This window comes from Carassius carassius, chromosome 12 (assembly GCF_963082965.1).
Source record: "Carassius carassius chromosome 12, fCarCar2.1, whole genome shotgun sequence".
Lineage (NCBI taxonomy): Eukaryota > Metazoa > Chordata > Actinopteri > Cypriniformes > Cyprinidae > Carassius > Carassius carassius.
The window spans coordinates 7512711-7532731 of record NC_081766.1 but is presented as its reverse complement, the minus strand read 5'-3'; the positions used below and the strand labels follow the sequence as shown (position 1 = coordinate 7532731).

The 20021-nt window shown below is 37.0% G+C and overlaps 2 protein-coding genes and 1 pseudogene across 4 annotated transcripts; 2 read left to right on the top strand and 1 right to left on the bottom strand.

Annotated features, from left to right (window-relative positions):
- Positions 1 to 117: 117 nt before the first annotated feature.
- Positions 118 to 7471, bottom strand: LOC132154613 (zinc transporter ZIP6-like). 3 transcript variants are annotated; one of them, XM_059563246.1, is made up of 11 exons: positions 7333 to 7471; positions 5208 to 5894; positions 4873 to 5017; positions 4672 to 4770; positions 4124 to 4293; positions 2935 to 3111; positions 2376 to 2463; positions 1946 to 2287; positions 1426 to 1506; positions 1151 to 1341; positions 118 to 655 (listed from the first exon to the last, which is right to left on the bottom strand). In XM_059563246.1, exons 1-11 carry the CDS (start codon positions 7462 to 7464, stop codon positions 503 to 505), a joined length of 2265 nt encoding a protein of 754 aa, XP_059419229.1. In that variant the 5' UTR covers positions 7465 to 7471; the 3' UTR covers positions 118 to 502. The 3 variants fall into 3 exon arrangements, with proteins under 3 accessions (XP_059419229.1, XP_059419230.1, XP_059419231.1); XM_059563247.1 differs by lacking the exon at positions 7333 to 7471 and adding an exon at positions 6925 to 7084; XM_059563248.1 differs by lacking the exon at positions 7333 to 7471 and adding an exon at positions 6379 to 6607.
- Positions 7472 to 13149: 5678 nt separating this feature from the next.
- Positions 13150 to 15551, top strand: LOC132154611 (caveolae-associated protein 4a-like). Its single transcript, XM_059563244.1, has 2 exons — positions 13150 to 13679; positions 14718 to 15551. The coding sequence occupies exons 1-2, from the start codon at positions 13299 to 13301 to the stop codon at positions 15324 to 15326; spliced, it is 990 nt and encodes a 329-aa protein (XP_059419227.1). The 5' UTR covers positions 13150 to 13298; the 3' UTR covers positions 15327 to 15551.
- Positions 15552 to 17101: 1550 nt separating this feature from the next.
- On the top strand, positions 17102 to 18598 carry LOC132155331 (intraflagellar transport protein 57 homolog; annotated as a pseudogene).
- Positions 18599 to 20021: the final 1423 nt, after the last annotated feature.

Sequence of the window (20021 nt, the reverse complement as noted above, 5' to 3'; positions counted from 1 at the left end):
TTGAGTTATCAAATCTGCCAATGAATATCCATTTGCTTCAATACTATTACACAATATACTCTGCTGATATGATCATTTGCAAGTTCAAATACAGTTTAGATAGAAATCAGACAGACATGATGGGACACTCAGTTCTTTACTGGAATGTTAGTGGGACAGCATGTGCAAAAATTAACAAATGTAACTTGTTTCAATCGCTGTTGTACAACACTATGTAACAAACAAATAAAAACAAATAAAACATCTCCACACTCTCAGTGTGGCTCAAGTTTTGCTTTTATACCGAAACCGTAACAGTCAACACCCATAAATACTTTTTTACTTCAAGTCACAAATAAGATGACAATTATTCATGCATATTAAAGTGCATATTAAACCATCTCAATCTCAAGCATTTCAACAGGTGGACACCAGGTAAGCAGAATTTAGGGTCAAAAAGCAACATTAGTAGATGTTTTTGAGGAGTGATATTTTTTAGGAGTGATGGAAAAATGTCCTCGGGTCAGAAGCCAATGTCAAGTTGTATCCTGTGCTCAAAAACAGCAATGATAAGCATGATGGCAAATCCCAGGAGTATCCCAGCATTCTGCAGGAGGAAGAAGCCATAGTGACTGAAGCCTGCTTCGTTTGCGTCATTGTGTAACATCTCAGGTACCTTCAAAACACACACACACACACACACACACACACACACAAACAGCCATATTTTAGATACCACAGTCTCATCTAGATAAACACAGAGGACCACAATGTGCACGTTGCAATTAACAATTTTTTATTCACATTACAACACTATTTTCCCTTAAAAATACATAAATAAAAACTGTTTGAGAGTTTTATTTTGGAATTATTTATATAGATTGATTTTTATTCATATATTGAATTTGTGTTTTATATCTTAAGGTTTCATTTGAATTTATTAATTTTGTTAGTTTTTTTGTTTAATACTTTTTTGTTTCATCTTTTATTTCAAGACAATAATTTAGTGCTTCAACTTAAAATTATTTCAGTTTTAGTTTTTCATTCAATTAAATTCCATTTTATTTCAATGAACAAAATGTTTAGTTAACAATAATAACCCTGCTGAAGACATAATACTTCTAGTAGAAATATCTCAATCACAGGATTTCTCTTTTTCTGTGCTACTCACCATGTCCACAAGAGCGACGTACATGAATAACCCAGCCGTGAGAGCAAAGATCCATGTGGCAACATTTTCAGCATAATGACCGATCAGAATGCCTGTGATCATGCCTAAATATCCCATTAAGGCTGAGAGCAGATTATACAGGATGGCCTGTCGTACTGACATACCCGCCTTCAGTAAGACCGCAAAATCACCTGCGTAAAAAGAGGAGGATAAGGCAGGCGAGTTGTGATTCCTTTGTCAATTCCATACACAGATGATGACAGACAATGTCTTACCAAGCTCATGAGGAAGCTCATGGCAGAACACTGCAACTGAGGTACTAAGACCACTGGACAAACCTTCTGTGAATGCCGCCCCTGAAATACAAAATTGCACATAATCTGTAAATGCTTTTCTAAAGCAGAGTATGCAAAAGCCTTTGTGTGCTTTTTTGTGATAAATATTTTATTCAATTTAAAACGTACATATCAATTATATACCAATATATATATATATAAAATACCAAAAACAACAAACTACGTATATACAATCGCCAAATCCTTTAAGAACCAATTAAGATATATTTGACAAGAATATTATATATAAAGGAGATTTGTTCATTTTAAAAGTGTGTGCGTGTGTGTGTATAATATATATAAAACTTTGTGATTTGTAAATACATGCAAAAACATGTTTCAAAAGTGCTCCAAAATTTTGTCCTAAACCTATATGGTGTAAACTGTATGCATAAAACTTTTTTTTAGACTTTAGTGCAAATCTAAGGTTTTATTTGTTTTATGCACGTGTAAAATTGACCTATGGCAAGTCCGTCACTGAAGTTGTGAAGTCCGTCTCCCATGATGACCATCCAGGCGAGTGTGGCCACGCCAGCCTGCTGGAAGTGCTGGAGCGAGTAGGAGTGTGTGTGTCGGTGCGTGTGTGTGTGTGGGTGGTGGTTCTGGGAGTGGTGGTGATGCAGTATGTGGTGATAGTCATGGTGATGATGATGCTGCTCATCTGACTGGCCAACAGTGTCATGAAAGTGGGAGTGGCATTTGTTTTCGCAATCTATGTCACTGTAGAGCTCCGCCCCCAACATCACCTCCTCTTCCTCTGCAACACCCAGCCCACACGCGCTTCCACCGTTTGTTTCAGCAGCTGATGTTATAGAAAAATCAAAATCATGTATGAAAATTTTATTTTGACTGCATAAACTTAAGCAAGCATATAAAAAAAAATAAGTTACCGTCAGTTGTTTTGACATCATCGTCTTCTAATGATGGCAGTTTCTCAAATTCCAAAACTTCTGTGGTGAGATCAACCCTCTTCTGCACCTACAAACACAGAGAAAATACATTAAACTACAGAAATTCAAGAAATGATGTCAAAACATTCAGGCATTTAATTAGGGATTAATGATATGATTTAAGCCCACGACACACTGCATGATTTCCCAGCTGTCGTAGACGAAAGATTGTCATTGTAAAACGATCATGGTGATTTCTATGATTGCGGCTCTTAATCGGCAGTCCTATGCATGTACAGTGAGAGAGGTTCAAAGACAGCCGTTGTCACCAAAATGTTAATTTTCTAACAGTGTTAGAAATTCAGCATGATCATCGCACAGTGTGTTTGCTGTTAAGACCTACATCTACTGACCAGCCAATAATTGAATTGCGGTGTTGATCAGTGCTAAAACTTTAAACTGCTTAACTCAAACCCTTCTCAATTATGTGACAATAACATGAAATCTTATAAAATATGAGATCTTAGACTTATATTGTCTGTTTGCACATTTTGCTGACCTTCTGTTTTTTGTCTTTGTACATTTTGCCGAGGGTCAGGAAGTGTTCGATGAGGAACATGATGTAGACTCCACTAAGAGCTGTGAGCCCCGTCCACACAGGCCGAAGGGAATCCTCTTCCACCTCTTCACCATGGTGATGGTGCTCGGAGTGGCCATGCTGGTGATGACCCTGAGACTGACAGTTGCCAATCAAAGGTCAATTGAATACAAAAAAACATGTAGACACTAGTGTTGAAATTTTTGGGCTTAGTTAACAAAAAACAACAAAAAAAAAAGAAAAGAAATTAATCATTTAATTCAGCAAGTATGCATTAAATGAATCAAAACGTGACATTGATAGTATTAGGAAATATTTATTGAGCACCAAATTAGCATATTAGACAGATTTCTGTAGGATCATGTGACACTGAAGACACCGAAATTAGGCCTTAAAGGGTTAGTTCACCCAAATAGCAAAATTATGTCATTAATAACACCCTCATGTCGATCCAAACCTGTAAGACCTCCATTTATCTTTGGAACAAAGTTTAAGATATTTTAGATTTAGTCCGAGAGCTCTCAGTCCCTCCATTGAAACTGTGTGTACGGTATACTGTCCATGTCCAGAAAGGTAAGAAAAACATCATCAGAGTAGCCCATGTGACATCCGAGGGTCAGTTAGAACTTTTTGAAGCATCGAAAATAGATTTTGGTCCAAAAATAGCAAAAACTACTACTTTATTTAGCATTGTCTTCTCTTCCGTGTCTGTTGTGAGAGAGTTCAAAACAAAGCAGTTTGTGATATAATCGGTTCGCGACCGAATCTTTCGATGTAACCGGATCTTTTTGAACCAGTTCACCAAATCGAACTGATTGTTTTAAACGTCACGTCTCCAATACGCATTAATCCACAAATGACTTAAGCGGTTAACATTTTTAATGTGGCTGACACTCCCTCTGAGTTCAAACAAACCAATATCCCGGAATAATTCATTTACTCAAACAGTACACTGACTGAACTGCTGTGAAGAGAGAACTGAAGATGAACACCGAGCCGAGCCAGATAACGAACAATAGACTGACTCGTTCACATTTTACAGGTTTGGAACAACATGAGGGTAAGTTATTAATGACATAATTTTGCTATTTGGGTGAACTAACCCTTTAAAAACAACCGTACTAAATTTGAATGTAAGTTTGTGACTTACATGTGGTATGAGGTGGAGAAAAGCATCTCCGCTGAGAGTTCCCACTGCAAGCGCTACCAGGAAGCTCAGCAGGAAGTTGAAGCAAACTCTGTTCATGAGTGGGATCAAAACCACACCAACTAATGCCAGTAAACTGATCAAAGTAATGGAGAGAAACCCTCCTACCCAAGCTGTAACATAAACAAACGCACATTTATTAAATTAATTAGCAGTAATTCATACTGTTTGATTTTAGTGTTTTATTTTTAAAGCATTTCGTCAAATCATATAGAATTTGAAAACTATCCATTTATCAGTTATCAATCATAAAATGATGCTTAATTATCAGCCCATGAGTGTGCATCCCCAAGTTTGTGCGTTTATCTAAACCAAAAGTAAAGCTATGATTTCATTAGCTGAACCTTCTTGCTCAGGTGAATGGCTATCTGCCTAATATAAGATGTAATTTGCATCAATGGAAGTCAATTACCATAACATAAATATAATGAATATGCAACTTAGCCTCGTTATATCTAGAACTTAAAAGATATTAAGTAACTCGGACTTACCAATGTAAATCGAAGCATTCCTTGGGCTTCTGCCATTAGTGTGATTATGCAGTTGATGATTGTGACGATGGTGGTAATGGTTGTGATGATGGGAATGATCTGGAAAAAGAAAGTTAATTGTTATACAGATTCTGCTGATCAACTATTGCGATTGTGACACAAAAACACAACTTTATGTAAATCACATCCTCAAAAGCTCACCTGGATGGTCATCAGCGTGCAGGAGGCAAGAATTGGAATCAATCTGCAGGAGTAGGGCAGGGCACAGGTAACTGAAGTCCTTGACCGAGACACCCATTTCCTTTGTCATGCCATGTGACTGCAGGATTGTGGAGGCATTTTGACACTGAAAGAGAAAAGACAGGACTTTTGTGAGTGGAGTATGTCAGGGAATTTCAAGAGTCTTTGGAAAGGTTTAAAAAAAATGTGTAAGAAATGTAAAAATAAATAAATGATTCAAAATTCAAGGTTATAATAAAATAAAAAATAGATTAGATATTAGATCAAATGTAAATGAATAATTAAAGTAACTGTACCGCTAGGCTTGTATGGTCTAGTCCATGCAGATCATGGTTATCATGTGTATGGACAGGTGTGTCCTCAGTCTGCTGGGTGTTGTTAGACTGTGTTCTCTGGGTGGAGTTAAGTGGGGCGTGGTCCTGCATTAAATCATAGTCAGCACTACGATTGGTCCGCCGTGATTTTGTGATGTAGGATGGCGTAGTCAAAGTTGTGGTCAAGTCCTGATTCATCTTCATGTAGAGATTGTGATGATCATCTGACTGGCTTTTCTTCCCGGAGGAGGGATCAGGTTTCGCTTCTGGGATGGGGTCACTCTTTTCCACATTATGGTCAATTCCCCCCTTCTTTCTAGTGACAGGATGTGTGCGTGTGGTGAGTTTGTCAACATGAACATGCGTGTGATCATGCTCATGTGTATGATTATGTCCGTTGCCATGGTGATGCACCATCACTTTTCGGATGCGGTCCAGCCCCACCCCCTTTAGTAGGTTGAACAGGCCTTCTAAGGAGATACTACCATTTTGCCCGTACTTGGCAAACAGAGCCTGTAGATGGCGCTGTTGTGCCTGTTCTGCCATCTGACCATCAGTCTCAATGGCCATGGACTTGCAATCTGAACCTGCACCCAGTGAACATGCCCACAGCAACGTCAGTGACATCACTGGAAAGAGGTGTGGCCACCAGCCAACCATACTGGCATCCTAAAACAGAGAAAAATATTATCATTGTCACAATGCTGTAAATACCACCACAATGTCAACATTACAATTCTGAAATAAGAAGAATGAATGAAAACCAAAGCTAAACAAAAATATTTTACATTTTCTCACTACAATTTGTGTTAAAAAGGAAAAGATTTATTTAAAAAAAAAACAATAATAATAATAATAAAAAAACATTTTCTGGGTGGCCTTTTAAACATGTTAAGATTACATTTTAAACAGGAAGGAAGGCTGTAAAAAAAAAAAAATTCAGAAGACCCATAGATATAGTTTGTTCTGTTTTATACAAATAACCTTGGGTATTAACGTATCTAAAATACTTCACGTCGCTTATCTAAAATACTTCAAATCTAGTAACACTAGAACATGGCTTTAGAACAAGGTTAATAACAAATTCTCTTGCATACGCAAATGTGAATAAATACGAATAATCCACGCAATTATTAGTAAATATGAGACTTACCGATTTTTATACTGTACAGCAAGTTGACCTCTTAGATGGAATAGACCAAAATCATAAAAAAGCATATTCTTCTGAAAAGTTTTCAGTTGGCATTATATTACAGTGTTATTTATCTTTGACTGAGGAAAAAGTAGCACACATCAGAATCAGGTGAATTTTGTCTTCTTGCACTTGTTTCACTGGTGTTTCTGGCAGCGGTGATCATGATTTCACCAAGTACAACATGTTCCTGGATCATCATCCTTGTTGATCCTGGAACAACATTCCAATCAACCAATCAGAACTGAGATATAATTTTTCAGGAAATATCTGTTTTAGGCTTACAATCAGGGTTAGGTGCTTCTACACTCTTGTTAATCAGTTATCATTTCCCACTGATTTTGTGAATAAATTATGGGTAGGGTTAGGTTTATGGATAGAGATTGGGCTAAGTCTATATTTTTGGACAACAATGTTGATCCACAATAATCAAAAGATGTTGATCCAGGAACGACCTCACGCAGCGCATCACTGACTCTTGTTTACAATGTGACAACACATTTTTACCATAATAATGACGTTTCTTACTGGGATGCAGGTCGATTTGGTTATTTCTGAGATCTATGAAATATCTTCTAATTTAACAGATGCATCAGAACTGATGAGGTAGAACAAAAGGCGTCACGAGGCCTAGCTGCTACCTTCCTGCACACCTAATTTCTCCCGTCCTTATTGTATGTTTAGACACTGAGGGTCTGATCATACATCAACAGCATTTACTGCTTACCGGGACTCCACCCGCGCACCGCGCTCGAAAATAAGCGCGTTCTAGACGGCGATTCTGTACACAACACCACGTGCACTTCTACTAGACCGTGTGCAAAGAAACGTCATCATCATAAAACCGGAAACATAACGAACGTCCCTGCCATTCCCGAACTACCGGCATTTAAGGGGGAAAAACGTTAGACTTACCGATTCGATGTGATTACAGACTTCTTTATACGAATCAAAAAGCGGACTCTCCAGGATCGAGTCTGGAGATTTTAGAGAAGTGTCGAAAGCTGATGATATCATTGGTTTAGAAGTAGTCACATGACAACGCATTTGTCTGATTCATTTCTAGTCAAACCTACCAAAACAGTATTTAACATGGTAGATATTTGTTGAGGGCTTAATTTGTTGTTGGCAGAGTTAATCAAATGAACTGTTCTGAAAATCTTGACCTTACTCGTTTTGATGTCTATTAGGCTAGTTTAAACTGCCAAGTTGTAACATTGGTCGCTCCTCTGTATTTATCCAGATGCTGATTAAAGTTTATACACGTAACGTTAGTCTATTAATGAGCATGGTGTGGCTGAACATAATCTGAACACACACACACACGCCCAGCAACAAATCTTCCACACATAGGTTCGTGTTTATTTAGCTATTTATGAGGACATACAGTCTAACCCAAAAATAACTAAAGAATAAAAAGAAATGAACATATGTGCTCTGTCAGGGGTTTTCTAAAGGTCCCATGAGATAAAGGCAAAGATTAAAAATGTTTTATATTTCTATTATGAATTTTAATGCACGAAAATCAACAAAGTAGCAAAGTCAAGTGTCCATCGAATGCAAACTTCAGAATCATGGGAAGAAGTAGTTTTTTTTCTTGCAAGATTAACTAATTTTATATTATACTGTACACAATAAATACCAAACTTTATATTTAAGTAAAATAAAATAAAGAATTTTAGAAATAACAAGCTCTTTTGTGTTTTTCATTTTCTCTTTGATATCTGATCAAATCCATCCTAAATATGATCATCTCTTTGAGACACCCTTCCTAAAATACAAAGGCAGCTAGCTATAAGTCGAGCGTGATTTCACCTAAATGTTCCTGGATCAACATCATTGGTCTTGGTGCTTCTATCAGCTATCATTTCCCATTGATTTTAAGAACAAATTAGCTTATTGGTAGGGTTAGGTTTAGGGGTAGGAATTAGGTAAATTATGTATTTTTGGACATTTAACGTTGATCCAGGATCATCAAAAGATCATCAATGATCCATTAACATGGTAAAAATCACATTTAGTGCAATAAAAAGTATTGAGTGATATTATAATGACATAAAGGTATTATAAAGGTGTTATAAAATTTTATCAAAATGTAACGATTTTAAACTGTTACCGTAGTAAAGCCAAAGCAAAAAAATTAGACAGAAAAAAAATATTCTAAATGTATTAGGGTATCTTTTGCACTACGTGTCACGTGACCATATTCTAGCCGTCTCGTTTCGCTGTCTCTCTCAGACTGCTATCCTCTTTGTTTATGTGTCCGTCTGTTTGTATCTTTGTGAAGATAAATGGTAAATGAACGAAACAGAGACAGTCTGTGCACGAGCGACACTATAGGACAATTAGAGGGGGGCAGAGGAAAGTAATTAAAAAAATACTTTAAAAATTAATTAATTTGTAAGTGGTGATTTTTTGAAGTGATGATAATTGTTAAAAGTCAGAGGCAAAATTGGCTTTCAAATTTAAGGTATATTTGCCTTGTCCTGGTGAGATGGGTTTCTGTAATGTAGGTTTTCAGGTTGTACTGTCTCTTTGTGGACAAACACAGACACAAACATGCACATGATGATTTTGAAAGAGGCATGTTTTGATTTAGGTCTGTCTGAGAGGAAAAGTGACCTTCATGTGTGTGATGAATAGCTGCTCTTCTGGAGGAATATGCAGGTACAATGGATCATACTTAGAGTGTCTTTGTCTGTATCAGGTTTGTTTGTTCTGCTGCAATGGATGATGCTAAGCTTTTACTCAATTATTGTCTTGATTAAGACTGTCTCATGCAGTTTGTTTGTTTCAGTGCCCACAGAGCTTTGCTCCAGTATGTGGGTCCGATGGTAACTCATATCATAGTGAATGTTTCCTAAGACAAGCTGCCTGTGAACAGCAGACCACAATCATCGTAATTACTGAAGGACAATGTCACGCTGGTTAGCAAACATTTTTGCTCTATACCGAAGCTTGGCTTTGAAAATCTGCCCACATACAAGTCTAAGCAACTGAGAAGTTTGGGTTCACTGTTAGTGCAAGAAACGGTACTGAACCCACACACAAACTCATGAAAGCAAACTGATGTTCAGATAATTTTGTCACATAACTAATGTGTTGCACTGCATATTTTGTCACATTGCTAAAACTATTATATTTAATAATTGCAGTCATGTGTAATCCAGAATTTTAAAACCAATAAACAGACATGTCTTTTACATGACGTTTATCCTTTTTTTAGATGATTGTAATGCATTAAACCTTAATATTCATCCGGAAGAAGGAGGCGGGAACCGGCGGACAATCAAATTGACATTTTAATAATTCAAAATAAACACAAAACAGCGCACCAGCCCCTCACTGACGACTGGTGCGCTCAAATAAAAATCAAAACACAACTAAAAGCCCAGGCCTGGTCCTCTCTCGTCCTTCACTGTTGTTGCTCCAGTTTTATATCCTTCCATCTCCTACGTGGGACTCGAGACCGGCGGTGGGCCGCAGGTGCCACTGATTTGCCCAATCATTGCCGGCCTCACTCCTTGTTCCCACGTCCCTCGGCCCCGCCCCACTCGCCACATAGATGAATCAGCATCAGGAGATACAGGTATGTCATTATTATTATTATTATTATTATTTGCTATCTGAGTCAACATCTAACATTTTAAGCAGTTAATGGTCCAGAGACACCAAAATGATCTACCTTTATTGCCATATGATATTAAAATTGACATTAAGTGAAAAAATTCACCCTATCTATTTTTTCAATTATTGATCTTATTAGGAATGATTCATCCATGCATATGTTTCCTTTTTTTTTTTTTTTTTTTTACTTTTTGACCTCAATGTCATATTCCAATCTTCTGGTGAAATTGCAGATTTCTTTCGGTGATGTATGTCAGATTTCTCTAATTAATAATCTGCTTAAACTCCAGCCCTTTCTTACAACTGACTGCAAGGCTCAGAACTACCTTCAGGCAATAAACAAATGATTTATAAAACCAAATCTCACCCTACTTTTTTATTTTTTTCTCAAGGATGTATGTCACAATACGAAAAGTAATGATCTGCTGCTACTCAAACAGAAAATGATATGTGATTTTCAGTGCAATGTTAGACCTTATATAACCCATGTGTGAATGTATGTGAGTAGATCTGGAGAGTTCAGGACTGGAGCCCAGCACATTCTCCAAGTGCTCAAGCTGCAAGTTCGGAGCAGAGTGTGATGAAGACTCTGAAGAAATTTGGTTAGTCAGCGTGTGTTTTTGTGTTTGTATAATACAGACGTTCCCTTAAAGTAAAATATTTATTTGATGTTAGTCATTTAGATGAAGTTGGCCCAATTTCAATATGAATATTTCAGTATATTAATGACACATTTGCATGTTCATAGTTCTCCTATATTACTAATAGTAGTAGTAATAGTACATTTTAATTCTAATTATTGAAAAGAAGTATATTTTGCTAATTACAATTGTACTGTAAAATAAAAAATTAATATTCGATGATGATAATTTTACTTTAAACTAAAAGGTACAATACTATTTATTGTTTATTTACACTATTTAAGCTTTTAACATTTCAAATCTACATGCTCTTATTTTAGAAGAATACTGTTAATATTCTATAAACTTCTGTCCACAAAAATGTTTTCAATGTTTATTTATTTATTTTGTATTAATTGTGCAGACTTGTTTATATTTTTTTAAATTTTACATTCTTATGATAAATTTTTACCATGAACCCCCTGCTATACAATAGAGGCAAACATGCAGGTAACATGAATTTTCTGTGCAGGTGTGTGTGTAATATAGACTGCAGTGGATATAATATGAATCAAGTGTGTGGATCAGATGGACAGTCTTACAGTAATCCATGTCAGGTCAGAGAAGCATCCTGCTTGAAACAATCTCAGATTGATGTCAAATACCTTGGACAGTGTCCAGGTAAACACACACACATGCATGCAAACAAATCACACATCAGAAAACACATGTAGAGAGAAATATTGACTGTAATCAGATACAACATGACTCTGTTTGATTCCTTGTATAGATTCAGTGGATCTAGTGGGCGGAGTCAGTGTGGGCGGAGCAAATCCCTGTGCTGAAATCAACAGCAGCTTTTGTGTGCTTTGGAACCTGTGAGATGGAAAATGGCTTTGCAATGTGCAAGTATGACCCACAAACATGCACAAATCATGTATTGTAGTATATAGCAAATTGGATGTACAAATGAGGGGGTTTTGGGCATATGGTCAGCGATGGTCTTGTTGTTTAGGTGTGATCTGGGGTTCTCCGATGTGAAGTGCCATCGAAGAGACTTCAGTGAATTGTACGTAGTGCCCAATGGCCAGAAGCTTCAGTACATCCTGATTGCTGTGATCATCGCTGCTGTACAGATTAGCATCATCATCGCTATCATAATATGCATCACAAGGTAAAAATCAAATCACATGCACACAAGCATGCACCAAATAAATGCTAATATATAAACAAGCAAACATGTCACACACTTACTCACTCAGTCCTCAAACCTATTGCCTTTAAGAAAATGGCTGGCCACTGCTCCGGGAGTGTGTGTGTTTGTGTGTGTTTGTTCACTACTCACTGCTGTGTTTGTGCACTTGGATGAGATAAATGCAGAGCACAAATTCTGTTTCTGAATTCTTACAAGAATTCATTGTTTTCTATTTATACTTTGCCTTCCATTCCCCTTATTTTTAACGTAAGCTGCCATTTGTAATTTGAATGTGCAATGTGACACTTCCAGTTATTTTAGCTGTGCAAAAACAGTCCATTTATGCTGCTTGATATTACAAACCAGTATTTGTTATCATATTCCTAATGTATTATTTTAATTGTAAATACTCTGGATTGTAGCACATTTTTTTTTTACAGTTTAACTGTTATTGCACTTTGTTATTCTTCTAGTTTTTTACAAATAGTGGCAACTATCAGCAGAAATGCACATTCACAGAAAATAGTTTACTTCCGTTTACAAGCTTTTAATTTCAGAAACAAGGGGTTTTATAGCAGCACATTCCAAATCCAAGTAAAACAACTGAATCCTTGTAAAGCGGGTATTGTGTGACTGTGAAATTCTGTGCATTTATCTGTCTTATAAAGTCAGTTTGTAAATCAAATGATTTGCTTTTATGAGAAGGTCTGTATAATTTTGCATGTTAAATCTGTAAACATTTATAAAGTGAGTTTAAAGGAAAACTTCTTTGTTGTAGTGCCTCTTTATCTTCTGGGTATTTTTCTTTTTAATGTACTTGTCAGTGTACTAGTCAGTCTATTTTCTTCAGAGGCTCAAAGTGCATGCTGGGGGATGTAGTTTTCAAATGTCCGGTTGCCTGAATGTGAGGTCAGAGGTCAAAACACCAATGCCAAACATATCAAAATCAATTTACAGTGTGTGTGTGTGTGTGTGTGTGTGTGCGTTCCACAGCTGTTGGCTTCCGTTGATTTGACAGTATGCCAAAGGGGGGTGGATTTATAAAAGTTAGTCCACCTCATCACACAAACACACACATTTGCACTCTTGTTGAATGTCATTGTCATTTAAGTTATTTAAATGCTGAGAGAGTAGCACATGTTATGCATATCCAAAAGCTTCCATAACACACAATATGGTAATGTTTGAATTAATGGGGATTTCCAGTGCATCTGTGATACAGCTTCCAAAAATCTCTTAGTATCCTCTTACAGTTGTATTTATATCCATGCATTTCTATCTGTGTGTGTGAACAGGGTGGAGTTTGTCAGATTCCACTGGGGTCTCTCTCATGGAGTGTCACTTTCTCTCTGTACTGTGTGTTTGATTCCGTCTGGCCCTTTATTCATCTCTGGCCCAGTAGCTTTACTTTCAGGGAAGTGTGAAAGGGAGAATTGGAGATGGAAAAGAGAGGAAATGTAATGCCGGGGGTCGAGGATGAATCCGGGCAGCCTGTCTCGGCCTTGTCGATTCTCTCTCTGTTAGAACGCGTGTCTACGATCATTGATGGTGTCCAGGCCAGCCAGCAGCGCATGGAGGAGCATCAGCAGCAGCTCGAAAGCTCGGTGAGCTCTGTCCAATCTGAGCTTCTCAAATTAGCTCACGACCATGGCGCCACGGCCACAACCGTTGACAAACTACTGCAGAAAGCCCGCCGCGTGAGTGCACACGTTAAAGAAGTACGCTCACGTGTGGAGAAACAGAATGTGCGTGTGAAGAAAGTGGAAACTACACAAGATGAGCTGCTCACCCGCAACAAGTTCAGGGTTGTTATCTATCAGGTAAAGACATTTACACGTAACAACCGCTGCATGTGTGTTATGGGTGATTGAAGGTTTGGCTCAATCCTTTTGCCATTTAACAAAGTTGGCACTGTAATCTCACACATAGCAATAAGGGGCACAGTTGAGAATTTCATTTTTAGAGATGATTGGATAACTATTTCTGATAGTATGTCTGATGAGTGACATAAAGATATTTTTGATTTAACCATTGAAGAGACTTCCAGAAAGAGAGAAACAGAGAGTGACAATGGGCCTTAAAATTCTGTTATCATTTACTGACCTTCATGTTGTTGTTTTTTCTTCCGTGGAACACTAAAGAAGATATTTTGTAGAATGTTGGTAACCAAACGGTTTCATTTTCAATAGAAAAAAAAATGCTATTGAAGGCAATGGGACCCAAAATTCTAAATACCAACATTCTTCAAAATTTCTTCATTTGTGACATTAGGAGTAAAAGGAAGGTTAGTAAAGATTCATTTTTAAGAGGACTATGATATTGAGTATCTCAGATTAGTAGTTGTCTAATGTGGATTTGTCAATGATTTATTAAATTTTTGTTACATTTTTCACCAAGTTACATTTGGTGCCCCAATCTTGACTATATGGTTTGGAAGTGACACAAATGATGATTCAGTTAAATTCTTCTAAGTAGCAATGCACAAATGCTGGCAATTTTTTCTGTTTGACTCCTCACTGTGTTGTGCAATATTTCAATATACACAATGAATATTTAGACAATGTTTGGCATAATCAAATAAACTGAAACTGGACCAAGAATTTTCACCATAACTCAGCATCTTAAATGTAGAAGCGTATTTATGTGTAGATGTAAAAATCTTCATATAAATTTTAATTGAAATAAATAATTCAGTCTAAATATGTTGATAAGATAATTAATGTGTGGTGATCAGCTCCATGCATCGAGGTGGGTTGCAAAAAAGCATAAAAAAATGTTTTTCTCCATGACGTTCTAGGAGCAGGTGAAGTCAGAGTGTGTTTTCCTGCTAAATAATGGTCTCTCTTTTCTGACTGCAGGGTGAAACTGAAGTTCCCTCTGTTGCTGTCACCAAGACTCCCAAGGGGGCAGGGCTTGCTAACTTGGAGGTGGAGCCAGATGAGTATGAAATCCCTGCTGACCTATCATCTGATGAAGAGTACATGGTGGTTGAGGAAGCAGAGTCATCACGGGGCGCCCGTCTGAAACAGAGCGGATTAAAAGGCATCGAGAACATCAAAGCTGCGTTCTCCAAAGAGAAAATGAACAAGACCCGTGAGAAGACACGGGAAAACCTCAGCAAGACCAAGGAGAGCCTTAGTAAGACGGGCCAAACACTCGGAACCAAAATCAACACCTTGGGTGAGAAGATCGTGCCCCCTGAGCAGCGAGAGAAGATCCGTCAGGGCAGTGAGAGGCTGAAGGAAAACATTGCTAAGAAAGCACCTAATAAAGAATCGTTCATAATCAAACTGAAGAAGGAACGCACAGTCGCTGAGGGCCAAGAGGGAGCCGAGGGGGAGTCTGCTGTGACTCCTCCCAAAGGCAGGAAATCTAGCCCAGATGTGACCTACACAGAGGTGGCTAGCGAGAACAAGAGGGAAGGTCCAGTATCAGAGGTCGGAGCGACCCGTGTCCAAGAAGACTGAACACAGCAAGGAAGGAAATAAACATAGATATAATGCAGAGATAGAAAGTAGCTCATGAGTAAGTGGAAGAAAGAGGGGATCTTTTCATAAGAAATGTGCTCCAGAATGTGAGAGTGTATGAGTATGTGTGTTGGGTTGCCAAATTAATTAACAGTGCAAGCAAATGTGTTTGTATCATTTCTGTTACCATAAGCCACATGTGAAATGTATTAAAATGTGAAAACATGCTGTCTAATGTGTCCATTTACTCTTCATTGTGTCTTAATCACCATGTAAGGAGTAGATGACTGTCCAAACACTGGTAGTTAAGCTGGGGACTGAACCTCAATTACATTTGTGTTCATGCAAACACCAACATCATAGAGACAGAGACTGGCAGAGTGAAAGAAAGACTGTCCCATCAGCCAAAAAAAGATCTTTTGAAATTAATCTCAACAGCTGATCGGCTCTTCCCAGCACATAGCAACCTAACATGAGGAGCACACTAATACACACAGTTTATCTAAAGACAGCCGAACACTATAATGCATGCTCATTTTTCAGTTCAGCTTTTCACTCACATAGTTCTCCTGAAATTAAAAACAAACAAAAAAAATTGAATATATCAATGAAAATAAATGATAGTATATGTGACATAAACTACTGTTCAAAGGCTTGGGGATGAGAACATTTAAAAAATATATATACATTTTCGAAATCTTTTATTGAGCAAGGATGCATTAAATTAATTAAAAGTGATTGTTACATTTACAATGTTACAAAAAAAAGTTCCTTTGAATTTTGGAAACCCTACTGCTGTAAATTCAGCTTTGCCATCACAGGAAAAAATTACAATATGACAAATAATAAAGGATTTAACAGTACAATCGATGAAAAAAAAAAGATGTTCCCGAGATTGCTGTTTTGAAGGGAAATAGTGTCAACTTTTGAAAACCTCTGAGATAAAATATTGCTTTTAACAGGAAGAAGAAAAAATTAATTTGTAATAAGTGATGCCATATCATATTATATTGTTATGTTATGTTATGTTATGTTACTTTATGTTGTGTTGTGTTGTGTTATGTTATGACAATAACTTTTCTTATCCGCTCCAGCATGTGTCTGCACTGAGATTCTCATAAAGCCCGAAGCACTATGTTCAGCTGCCAAACACTCATATTTGGATTAACAGTGCATTTATATGTTTTGATTAGATCTGCTTCAAGCAAAAGTCAAAATTTACCAAGTGTGCACAAATATAAAAGGAATTTGTTATTATTTCCAGGAGTCGGAGTAATTATATAAATACATATAAACCAAGAGGATAGCAAGGAAAAGTAAGCTGAAGTTATATACATCTCGATGGAGTAAGCAGAAGACTCACGCACAGATGTGCTCGATATGTACTGGATAAATAACTGTTTAAATATAAATATATATTAAATATTATAATGAAAATACATTTAAAACATAATAAAAACTTCTCCAGTATGCCATAAAAGACAAATCAAAACAATACATTGTTTATGGAGTAAGCAAAAAAAAAAAAGTTAGAATTTGTTTTGTAATTATTATTTTTAGATTTTAGATGGTTTTAAGGTATTTCATCACAATTTATGTGACTGAAAAAAACTATTCTTCAAATGTGATACCTTACTTTTACTTTCAATATTGTTCTACATCAAAAGCAAATATGTGTAAAAAAGAATATATTTTAACTGAAATCTAGAATATCATAATATAAATGTTTGCTTATATCGCCCACCTCTTATTCACATAATAAATTGAATGAAGGCATGACAGTGAATCACAAACATAGATTCACAGATAAATGTGCATCTTCAGCAGGAGGATGAGGAGGATGAAGAAGAGGATGGCCTTGATTTAGACGAGTTGAAGACCTGAACCAATCAGAGTGTGAGTTTTATTTGACATAAGAGCATGTGATACATATAATAACATGATATAAACCTGAAAAGAAAAATTACTTTCTTTCTCTGGACATATTTGATATTTGTGTCTGTGCTATAAATCATGAAGAGCCCACAGTCTTTTTATACTTACTTAGGAGGGACTTTATTAATACTTTAAACAAAGAACTAGTAAACAACATTTTACCCTGTATGTACAGTAAAAGACAACTGACAGATTTGTGTTTAGGAACTCAGTGGATCGAGGCCTGCGGTGGTTCTGGAGTCAGATATTGATGTCGCTGAGTGGAATCTGGAGGCGGACATTTTTCAAACTGACAACAAGGTCTCAAATACGTCAACCTTTAATCATAGTATGTCACATCTGTGGAGAAGCTCTGATTGACTGAAATACTGGTTAACTTGTTTCATTGGAGGATTGGAGGATTCATCTTGATCAAATGCATCAGTATCAAGACGGCATCAACACATCCTTGCAAGACGCCAAGGTCAACCATGCATCAATACATCACTGATGTTTAAAAAAATTTTTTTACAATAGATAATAATGTGATATATTAAATCTTAGTATGTATATGTGTGAATTTTTTCAGGGTTTTCTGTTTAAGCTGAGAGAAGACATCAGTAAAACACTGGAGAAAGTGAGCAGAGAAAATATCTTAGCACTCCGCTTGAGCACTTTATTTGAGAATACCGCCAGGCACAAGCACAAAACCACTCAAAATATTAGGATGTCAAATGTTGCATGTGTGTTTTCCCTCAGGTAAAGGAGCTTTATCAGCAAGCCAGTGGCGGCATCACAGAGAGAACCAGGATTCTGGCTGAGGTGAGTCTGAAAACAACAATACAGTCACACAGTAGTTTTATTACAATGATTTCTGGTTTCTACACAGTAGCAAATGACAGCATCATTAGTTTTTCATAAATGAATGTGTCTCATAATGCTGTATACAGCCAAACTACTGTATGTTCACATACCCAAACAATTTTCAAATAACATTCATAAAGCATATTTATTTTTACTTCAGATAAGTTAGGAGCTAGAAAAAGTCAAACAGACTTGAAAAGAGAAAGGCAGCAGCATGTCTGATGGAGGTAAACCACACACACAACAAACCCTTTTCAAGCTACTAATGATGCAGTTTGTGTATGTGAGCTGTAGTCAATGTGTTTTGTGTTGCAGCTCCAGTGGTGAAGATCCGTCAGAGTCTGACCAAGATGAAGCAGGAGATCGAGCAGATGGATGTTTGGATGGAAGTGGTGGAGCACACGTTACTACAAGCCAAACTCAGAGAGAAAAACAACATGACCAGAGACATGCATGTTACACACCTCTTAGAGCCCAACACACAGACTTACTAAAATAACAAAATATTTAGTATTAAACAATAAAATTAAATTAATATTCTTATAACTAGAACCGTTGCTCTCAAAGTTTGTAGACGTTTTAACTTGCGTAACTGTCTCCAGACAAAGAGAGAAGGATGTTAGTAATAGAGGCCCCTGAGCTGAGCATTACACACACATGCCACTGTTCCATGATGATGTCATCCTCACTGCAGAGAAACACTAGAGATTATTCTGGTCTGCTTTAGTTCATTTGCACATACTCAAATTATCAGTCCACATTCTGAGGAAACAGTTTGTTGAGTCTGTGTTCGGCCTAAAAAAAACTTTTTGTGTTTTTGTTGAATGACAAATACTAACTGGGATTCCAAATTATTTAATAATAACCCCATGAACCCTCTACAAATTTACAACTGACACAGGCACTAAAAGCTGAAATAAAATCAGGACCACTGTTACAGGTTTGTATCTTTTGCCTGTTAACCTCAGAAGATATTTTGAAGTATGTGGGCAACCGTACACTTGATGGTACATTGTCTTCAATAGAATGAAAAATATATATATTATACGTCAATGGCTATCGCGACTATTTGGTTAAGTCCTTCAAAATTTCAAATTTTCTAAACTCATACAGTTTTTGGAAGGACATTAGGATGAGTAGGCCTACATGATGACGAAATGTGTATTTTTGTGCGAACGATTCCTTTAAACAATGTCTTCATGTGCAGAGCGATTTACAATTATAAGAACTTAATCATAAATACTAATGCATTCCTGCTTGTGCACGTATATCCACACGTATGTGAAATGATGTATTAATTTGATCAAATATGTTTGCATCACTGATGCGGTACTGTATTCTTCAGAGATGTTTTGTTTTGAACAGCGCCCTCTCTCTCTCTCTCTCTCTCTCTCTCTCTCTCTCTCTCTTTCTCTTGCAGTAGGCGTGGTTCTTCATGCATGCCAGTGTTTGTAGGTAAGCGGACAGACTTGTTCAGCACTGCTATCCGCTTTCTCCGCGGCTTAGGTAAGGTGTTTTTCTCTAATTTCTGAATCTTAGTAGTTTCATATATTCTGGACAGTAGATACAGAGCACATTCAGCGTTAAAGAATGCGGAGAAGAAGAAACCGGATGTTAGTATCACATTACGCTTCGGAAAAATCACCTTATAGCCGATATTATCTTTATACACTGTGAGATTCTGTGCGATTGTGCGATTATCATATGTTGTACAAACACACAGCTTTATATGTGAGTGAATGTTTCTCGCACATCACGTAACGTTAGCTACTCTGTTTCAGGCCGCGCAACAAAGACTTGAGGAGCATCGCGTCTGATCCGTTTTTATACAGTCAGAACGCAAGAATTAAACTAACACACTTAAGAGCATGAAAATAATGAGGACGCCAGATTTCGTATAAATATTACTCAAGTATT

Excerpts from the sequence above, each read along its gene's own strand:
- LOC132154613 (XM_059563246.1), bottom strand. The coding sequence starts at position 7,464 with ATGCGTTGTCATGTGACTACTTCTAAACCAATGATATCATCAGCTTTC. Across the intron at positions 4,771-4,872 it reads GCACGCTGATGACCATCCAG|ATCATTCCCATCATCACAAC; the intron begins GTGAGCTTTTGA and ends TTCTTTTTCCAG. Across the intron at positions 2,464-2,934 it reads ACAAAGACAAAAAACAGAAG|GTGCAGAAGAGGGTTGATCT; the intron begins GTCAGCAAAATG and ends CTGTGTTTGTAG.
- LOC132154611 (XM_059563244.1), top strand. The coding sequence starts at position 13,299 with ATGGAAAAGAGAGGAAATGTAATGCCGGGGGTCGAGGATGAATCCGGG. Across the intron at positions 13,680-14,717 it reads TCAGGGTTGTTATCTATCAG|GGTGAAACTGAAGTTCCCTC; the intron begins GTAAAGACATTT and ends TTCTGACTGCAG.